At 34.7% G+C, this 9735-nt stretch overlaps 3 protein-coding genes across 3 annotated transcripts in view; all 3 read left to right on the forward strand.

The window, feature by feature from the left end:
• The window catches only part of LOC107644646 (putative pentatricopeptide repeat-containing protein At1g12700, mitochondrial), a 31541-nt gene that overhangs the window by 5293 nt on the left and 16513 nt on the right, over positions 1 to 9735 (forward strand). The window lies entirely within an intron of this gene.
• LOC107644649 (putative pentatricopeptide repeat-containing protein At1g12700, mitochondrial) lies at positions 244 to 2201 on the forward strand. The gene has a single exon (XM_021103123.1). It carries the CDS (start codon positions 427 to 429, stop codon positions 2188 to 2190), a length of 1764 nt encoding a protein of 587 aa, XP_020958782.1. The 5' UTR covers positions 244 to 426; the 3' UTR covers positions 2191 to 2201.
• The window catches only part of LOC110262655 (putative pentatricopeptide repeat-containing protein At1g12700, mitochondrial), a 10022-nt gene continuing 4387 nt past the window's right edge, over positions 4101 to 9735 (forward strand). The window contains exon 1 of the mRNA XM_021103122.1: positions 4101 to 4172. The gene's annotated coding sequence lies outside the window, so the exon portion shown is untranslated. The remainder of the gene's footprint in view (positions 4173 to 9735) is intronic.

Here is a 9735-nt window from a genome sequence, read left to right on the forward strand (position 1 = left end):
CTACATTATAATAAAAAGCAGTCATTAAAATCAGTTTTTTATATTTATTTATATATGTTTGTATATATAATTATATATATTTTTTAATAAATAATCAATTAATAGAATAGTTAAATCTGCTATATTAGAATAATTAAACTTACAACGTATAAATAATCAAATTTGCTTACAGTAATAAAATAAAAAAATTTCATCAAATGCCAAATTCGTCATTTTAATAAACAACAATTAATTAATAACTAATTTATAATTTTCAGTAGGTACAACAGCCGTACAGCAATTGATTAATTAATACTTTGTGAAGATTCTTCAGTCTTCACCAATCACTGCCGCAAGCCCGCAATCCCATCCATATCACCACCTTCATTATCGCCATGAATTTCATACCCTTGCGGCGAGCGTAGCTGCTGCGTTCTTCACTCACCAATGATGTTGCGTTCATCAACTAGAGCTTCTCTGCGCTTCTTTCCGCAGCAATCTCAATTTGGTACTTTTTCTCGTCCCAAACCCTTTCTTGATGCCATCAAGGACAGACCCCATCTCGTAAATTCTATTAGGAATCTCCAGAACCTTGATTCTGCTCTGCATCTGTTTGACAAAATGCTTTCCATGAACCCTTTGCCATGCGTGAATGACTTTAACTTTTTGTTTAGCTCTATTGTTAAGATGAAGCATTACACAGCTGCCATTTCGTTAATCAAACACTTGTTCTCCTTACGACTCAAATCTGATATCTATACACTCAATATTGTTGTCAATTGTCTGTGCCGTTTGAATCACACTCCCTTTGCCTTCTCTGTCGTGGGGATGATGTTCAAAATCGGCTTGGAGCCCAATGTGGTCACATTGAACACCATTGTTAATGGTCTTTGTATTGAAGGCAACGTGGATTATGCTATTTGGTTTCTTGACCACATGGATTACTTGGGATATCAACCCGACACCCACACGTTTGGAGCAATTATAAATGGATTGTGCAAGATGGGCAACACCCCTGCTGCCATTGCCATTCTAAGGAACACGGAAACAAGAAACTGCAAACCAAGTTTTGATGTTATGGATTATAACACAATTGTGGATAGTCTTTGCAAGGATGGGCTGGTATCTGAGGCTTTGAGTCTATTCTCCGAAATGAGAACAAAAGGTATACAACCCGATACTATCACTTACAATCGCTTGATTCAAGGACTGTGTACTTTCAGCAGATGGCAGGAGGCTGCGTCTTTACTGAGCGAGAGAAAACAAAAGGGAATTATGCCGGATACGCATACTTTTAATATTTTAGTGGATGCTCTTTGTAAAGAGGGAAAGATTTCAAGTGCTAGAGCCATATTTGGTCAAATGGTTCGAATGGGAGAGGAGCCTACTGTTGTCACCTATAACTCAATGATTGCTGGTTATTGTTTCCAAAATCAAATGGAGGAAGCCATGAAAGTATTTGATTTGATGGTTCACAAGGGATGCGTACCAACCGTCTACACTTATACTTCATTAATCCATGGGTGGTGCAAGATGAAACGGATTAATAAGGCTATTTATCTCTTGGGTGAAATGATCAATAAAGGTTTAAATCTGGATGTTGTGACTTGGAATACTCTTATCTATGGATTTTGCAAAGCGGGTAAACCGGTAGCTGCTAAAGAATTGTTTTTTACAATGCACAAATTTGGTCAATATCCTGATCTATCGAGCTGTGCCATAATATTGGATGGCCTATTCAAATGTCATTTGATTTCCGATGCAATATCATTATTTAGTGAAATGGAGAAGAATAATTTGGATCTTAATATTGAAACTTATAATGTGGTGCTCCGTGGGATGTGCCATGCTGGAAAACTAAATGATGCACTAGAACTCTTCTCTTGTCTGCCAGCAAAAGGCTTGAAACCTGATGTATATACTTATACAATCATGATCCAAGGTCTATGTGGGGAAGGACTTCTGATTGATGCTGAAGAAATGCTGATGAATATGGAAGAGCATGGCTGCTTGCCAGATAGCTGCACATATAACGTCTTCATCCAAGGATTACTACGACGAAATGCTGTTCTGAAGTCATTAAAATATTTTCAGACTATGAAAGACAAAGGTTGTGCAGCAAATGCTACAACCATGGAGTTGCTTGTAGATTACCTCTCTACGCACAAAGGAGAGAATGCTTTTCAAGAATTTGTGCAGAAAATTGTTTGAATATATCAATATAACCTAAAATTGTTTAAATATATCAATATAACCTCTTAGTTCTTTATTTGAATTGAGAATTTGATGTTGTGTAGAAATTGATACTTCCATGCTGCTTTTTGTTTTCAAATTAGACCCAGCAGAGTAAGAATCTCCTTCTTGAGAAGGTTATGCAATGTTTTATTCTAGTCATCTACAAAAATAAATCTTATTTTGGACGTCAATAATAATAATAATAATAATAATATATAACAAAATCAACATATTATAAATAAAATTATAAATATAATAATAAAATAATAATATTATAATACATTGTGTAGTTTAGATTAGATTAGATCCGTTTTGAAAAGTAGATTCGAAATTCAATCCAATCCTTGCGTTTTGCAAAAAATAGAACAAAATCAAATTTAAATTAGTGCAGTTTTAATCAATTTTTTGTTTGGATTAAAGTGGATGAGTGGTTTAATTTAAATCGATTTAAATTTGGACACTAAAAAAAATATTTTTGTCTAAAAAACACACACATACACAAAAAAGTATTCTCATTGATATCATATGTTTTTGTGCTACCCAAGTTTGAATCTAATTTTTAATATTTCTTGAACATAGATTTTTGGCCAAGTTCAATTAGGCATAATAACTACTTTGTTTCCATTTATAAAACAAATAATAAATGTAACCACTTATTTATGCTAATGTTATTTTGTAGTTTTCTTCTAATTGCAAGAATATATTTTCTTTGCAAAAGAGCTTTTCAGGAGATATTAAAAATATTAAAAACAATATATTGTTATTCATATATATATAAAAATATCAAAATAATACTAAAAAGAGAAATAAAATTGTATTTATATTTGTAACAATTAAAAGTTCAAAAATTAAAAGAGTATAATATATCAATTATGATATCACGCAATTAATTTATTCATTTAAATATAGTTTAAAATAAATACAAACATGTTAACAAAGATTACTTTTTAAGCACATATTAAATGTATTATCAAATTATATAATGATTTCACAATATTTATGCTCCTATAAAAATATAATTGATACAATAAAATAATTATTTAAAATTTAATTCAAATTACAATATTCTCGATTTAAATATTTTAAGTTTATAAACCTCTTAGACTAAATTTAGCTTAGACTTGTTCCATAAACCTCTCTTTCATTGGTTGATGAAGATTTTGACCTCCTAATCCCTTTTAAAAGCGGTGTCGTGGACTCTTCTCTTTGCTAGAATTATGAGTACTCATTGGTGATGGAAACAAGATTTAGAATTTGTTTAGACACNTAAAAAATATTATTTAAAAAAAATCTTTTTCGAAAACGTGACCAAGCGCTTAGCCGGATCTGAATTTGCTCGAGTAAAGAAAAAAGTTGGGACCTTTGAGAAAATTCCTATTCGATAGTATTCTCTGATTCATCCTTCATAAAAATTCAATTCGGATGGTTGACAACAAAAAAGGGAGAAGATTTAGTGCTAACCTAGGATATTGCTGTGAGTTTTGCGGAACTATGGCTGCGTATAAAACAAGCACTGAGAACAAAACATAAAGAACAAACACAAAATTTTGTGTTTTTGTATCCTGTTTAATAATAAATTAGAATAAATTATAAAAATTTAATTTATTTTTTTTATTAAAAAAATTTGAGATAAAAAATATAATAATAAAAAATATAATTATAAAAAATTAATAAAAATAATAAACAAAATAAAAAATAAATTGTGTTCCTTATCAAAATTTTCATGTCTTTCCTGTTAGGATAGATACGAAATACACTAATTCAGTGTTTCTTAATAAATTGTCTTTGTCCATATTTCCGTGTCCCTATCTCTGTAAGCAAACGTAGCCTATAGGATCATAGGATGTTCTTCTCGGCTTGGATCTGATACACAGTCTAGGCTCTGCGAATGTGAAGATTGAAGTGGATTCAGCGGTGGCTGTCAAGCTATGCTCACAAGACTCGAATGAATTTCATACCCTTGCGGCGAGCGTGGCTGCTGCGTTCTTCACTCATCAATGATGTTGCGTTCATCAACAAGAACTTCTCTGATATCTATACACTCAACATTTCGTTAATCAAACACTTGTTCTCCTTACGACTCAAATTTGATATCTATACACTCAATATTGTTGTCAATTGTCTATGCCGTCTGAATCACACTCCCTTTGCCTTCTCCGTGGTAGGGATGATGTTCAAAATCGGCTTGGAGCCCGATGTGGTCACATTTAACAGCATTGTTAATGGTCTTTATATTGAAGGCAATGTGGATTATGCTACTTGGTTTCTTGACCACATGGATTACATGGGATATCAACCCAACGGCCACACGATTGGAAATGGATTGTGCAAGATGGAAACTCATATTTATACATTTTTTGGTGTGTCTCCAAGCTCCTCTTGAATACTTCACATATTTACTCATATAAAGAAACTGGACATCTATTTAGCATAGATTATCTCAATGTTATAACATACTCTTGAGGAACCAAGTACTCCTCTTAAATAAACATATAAAAGAACAAATAGAGTATTTCCTTTTGTGCATCACTGAGGACGATTGCAATTTGTAAAGTCAGTTATCAGCATATCTTTTTTTCTATCTATTCAAACAAAAAGGAGAGGCAAAGGAACTAAGGAAGTATACCAATTGCCGAGGTAAGCATCAAAGTGGTCCCTGAAGTTATCCTCGAGGCTCAAAGTAATCCCTGAAATTAAAAATTTGTCTAGATCGTCCCTGAAGTTGATCTCCGGTACTCATAGTGGTCCTTCCGGTGAATTTCGTCCAGCTGGCGCAACCGAAAAGCTAACCTGGCGTCGTTGGTGACACGTTAGCAGCCCAACGGCTAGCTGACGTGGCGCAATAAACATTTTGGACTCAATTTGGTCCCTAATTTTAGGTTAAAAACCCTAACCCCCAATTGACTCTCTTCTCCTTTCTTCTCCATCGCACAAGCTGTTCTCCTCTACTCTCCGTCACACTCTTCACTCTTCATTTCTCCGTCACACTCTATACATTTAACCTCTCCGTGCTTCCACTGTCATGGATGCGGCAGGGTGACGTTCTTGTCTCAATTTCTGTATATATTCTAAGCAAACTCGAGACCACTTCTGCCATGTTTGGTCTCCTTGAAGGTTCTTCAACCAAGCATGCTAGGCTTAGCTTAACTAGCTGAATTGCACAGACCTTCTCACTGTTTCCCATGAGACTAGGATCAATGAACAAACCGAGTTTCTCTTCTGCATCATCTTTATCAATGAGATTCAATATGATTGATGAAAGCATCGTCTCACTTCCATCATCCTGCACAATAATAGAATCTTTGCCAGTGATCAATTCCAACAGCACCACTCCGAACGCATACACGTCCATCTTCGATGTGACTCTCCCTGAATCAAGATACTCTGGAGCCATATAACCCCTAGTTCCCACAACATGTGATGTGTAATAAGAACAAGAGCTTGTTACTTCTCTATCTGATTCTTTAGCCAAAGTGAAATTCGCTATCTTGGCCCTTAGATCTTTATTTAACAATATATTGTCAGTGTTTATGGCCTTGTGAACATAGCAAGGATCTGTGAAGTTATGAAGATACTCAAGTCCATTTGCAATATCCACAGCAATCCGAATCCTCTTTCTCCAACATTGGTGTTCTAGGGTTCTGTTTCTTCTCCCAAGCCATTCTCTCAACAACCATTTTCCATGTATTCAAAAACAAGATAGAAGGATCCATCTTTTTCACAGTAACCTTCCAGCTTTATCAGGTTGAAGTGATTGATCCTTCCTAACAAATTCACTTCCTTAGAGGCACCCAAATTCATCTTCTTGATCGCCATGATTTCCCTCTCCTTACCAAATACCCCACGGTAGACAGAGCCTTTGATTCTGTTGCTTGCACTGAAATTCTCATGTGCTTCTTTAATTTCATCAAACTTGTACACTTTGGAAAGAAGCTCAATGCTTGCTAACCCTTCACGTATTTATTCTGAAAACACTTGCTTTGTTCTGCCTCTTCTATCTCCCCTGAAGAAAATTTCTAATCTCTTTCTACGCACAAACACGAGAGATAAAACGACAAACAGAAAAAACAAGAAGCTCGCAGAGGAAGTAAGAGCAACTATGATTCTTTTTCTTTTTGTCTTTGTCTTATCCTTTCTTACAGTGTAAAGAGTAGTTGGAGAAGGTGGTTGACCATTTTGAACTTTGGTTATTGTGCTGTTGGGTTCACTTGTTAATGGAATGAGGACAATTGTGAATGGATATAGCATTTCATTTTCTGAGGATAAACCATTGGCATCAACCATACTACTTGCGTTGACATGGAACTGTGTTGCGATATTAGAGACGTTATCACCCCAATTAACCGAGTAGGTCAGCAAATACTTGGTGCCGCTACCGGCTTGACGCGCCGTCGGACAAGCGCATATGAGGGGCACGTGCAACACCATGCCAGGATGCAAATCAAGAACCCCATAAGGATTGTAACGCTGGAGAGAATCGCACGTGGTTAATCCCTGAAAGGCATCATTTGCTGTTGTAAAATATGTTGGATCTTTTGGCAGAATGTATGTGGTTTGGGCTTGATAGTACTCATCATAATCATCATCATGTTCTCTGGTTGGACAAGAACAATTGAGAGGGACAATGACTTCTTTGCCGGTTCGGAACAATGTGGAATGAGTGGCGTTGTTGAACCTTGCAAGGTCCTCTGGGTTTGAGGAAGTGAGGTTGGAGATTGTGGCAATGGTGTTGTGAGGAGTTTGGGATTTGAATATGAGAAAGGTTAAGCAAGATTTTTGGAATCCATTGCAGGTGTATAGGAAATCTGAAGAAGGACCCTCTGCGTCGTTGTTGCTGCAACTTAGTACTGAGTTTCCTGAATAATTCTGCTGTGACATGATGCCATTTGAAGATACAAGAAGAAAGCTTAGTGTGAAGAGAACAATAGTATTATCCATTGGACTCAGACTCGTGATATGATAGACTAATATTTCTCACATCAGAATACGTAATATATAGTGCAAACGCGGGTTGGATTAAAAAAGTGATAAAATTATTTAACCTAAAATTAGGGACCAAATTGAGTCCAAAATGTTTACTGCGTCACGTCAGCTAGCCGTTGGGCTGCTAACGTGTCACCAACGACGCCAGGTCAGCTTTCCGGTTGCGCCAGCCGGACGAAATTCACCGGAAGAACCACTATGAGTACCGGAGATCAACTTCAGGGACGATCTAGACAAATTTTTAATTTCAGGGATTACTTTGAGCCTCGAGGATAACTTCAGGACCACTTTGATGCTTACCTCACCAATTGCCCAAGATGCTACCCAAGCTTTATATAAATCCCACCATTCTTAAAACACAAGTATCAAAGTTTTCTGCTGATTGGAGGTGAACTTCATGCTTGACTATCTCCCTCTCAATACTTCTCTCCCGCAATTCACGCAGCGAATATTCATAATCTAACAAAACAACGACACAGCAAACGACATTTCATTATTCCAGGCTTCATTCTCACGCAAAAAATAATGTCTGTGAATAAACCAATGTGAAGACACACTTAGAAACATCATAAATTCATAATTTACAACTCAAAACATTCATTCAAAGTTGAACTATTAATTGAAATAAGGTAAAGACAATACAAATTGATGTGCAACATTGGCAATCACTTTAACTCCAAACAAACTTTTAGTAACAGAAACCCAAACTCAAAACTAGCATCCAAGTTTACAGAGAAAAACAACAGCTCTCATAAACCCATAAACCCGATCAAAAATACTAGTACCAACAACACAACAGACTAAACAGAGCCAGAAATTAAGAACAATTAGCAACAATAAATAATCACCATAAACCTTAAATTCAATAAATCTATCAACAAAAATTCAAAAACACTAAAACAGTAGATTCAAAAATTAAAAAAACACTAAAACAGCAGCACCAATATAACAAATCTAATTTTAGCAGTAATTTCAACAACACAAAATCAACGATCAACAGAGCATTCAAAACAGATCAACAGGGCAAAAATGGAAAAAGTGAAAATGTGTGTAAGTGCCACTAACCTTCGACGGAGAGCAGGACGACAAAGAGACGACAGTGAGCGACGAGATGACGGCAACCAGCTCGAAGCCTCGAATAGAGAAGCCACCAATGGATGGACAACGTGCCGAGCTAGAACAGAGTCCGAGTTTGAGACAGGTGGAACGAGGAAGCTGAGAGCCGCCGACAACCACGGATGGCGGAACCGAGCAGAAAAAGCTAGGGTTTGGTTTGGGTTTTGTTTCTTCAAACTTCAGAGAGAATAAGGTCTTTGCATCATAGTTGTCAGAACCGAACCGGTGATCGAACCGGTCAAGTTACCGGGTTACTGGGTCATTGGTTCAATCGGTGAGTCACTGGTTGAACCGGTTAACCCGGTCCTATGTAAATAAAAAATAAAAAATAGTAAAAAATTTAAAGTTAAAATTTAAAATATATATTTTTACTAACATTTTAAGAATATTCAACTATTCTAAAATAATAAATAATAGAAATAATAAGTATTTTATTAATTTTACTCTATCATAAATATTTTATTTTGTTTTTATATTAAAATAATAATTATTTTCAAATTTTAATAATTTATTAATAAATTTATATCTATTATACTATTATATACTACAAGTATTTATTAAAAAATAATATTAATAGATATTATAAACTTATGAAAAGAAAAAATATTTTATATTAAAATAACTATTATTTTTTAAATTTTAATAATTTATTAATTAGTTTATATTTATTATACTATTATATACTACAAGTATTTATTAAAAAATAATATTAATAGATATTATATAATTATAAAAAAATAAGTGAGTTTATAATTATTGTTAAATAAAAATATAATCAATTTAAAAATAAATGAGTTTATAACTAAAATTAAAATAAATTAAATAGAAGTAAATATATTTGATAAAAGATATCTATATATATATTAATTTGTAAACATTATAATTAGAACTGTGATAGTTTGGTGGTTATCACATGCCCCTTTTTTATTGAGGACAGGGGTTCAAACCCCACTTCACTCATTTTGCAAAATTTTAATTACCAGCGGTTCGGTTGGACCGATTTACCGAGTTTGACCGGTTTTCACCGGTTTACTACGAGTTTGACCGGTTCATACCGGTTTTCATCCTTGTGCGGTCTAATTAGCGGATTGAACCGGTTTAAGATCCGGTTCACCGGTTTTCCGGTCGAACCGGCCAGTCCGGTCCGGTTTTTACAAACACTGCTTTGCATAGTTGTAAGAATTGGACCGAATCGGTCCGACCAAAAAATCGGTAAATCAAAATCCTAATCAATCCGGTCTAATTCTCAAACTGTTAAAGTTTAGAACGGTCAAAGTCAGTAAAAATCGGATAAAACTGGTCAAAACCATCCAAAAACAATAATAATCAGTAATAAGTTGGTTCAACCGAATTATTCCAAAAAAAAATTCTAAGATATGGTTCAAATATGAATCTTTTTTGTGCTTACATGTTCTCTTTGCC

Source organism: Arachis ipaensis, chromosome B05, assembly GCF_000816755.2.
Source record: "Arachis ipaensis cultivar K30076 chromosome B05, Araip1.1, whole genome shotgun sequence".
In the NCBI taxonomy this organism is placed as follows: Eukaryota; Viridiplantae; Streptophyta; class Magnoliopsida; order Fabales; family Fabaceae; genus Arachis; species Arachis ipaensis.

Excerpts from the sequence above, each read along its gene's own strand:
- LOC107644649 (XM_021103123.1), top strand. The coding sequence starts at position 427 with ATGATGTTGCGTTCATCAACTAGAGCTTCTCTGCGCTTCTTTCCGCAG.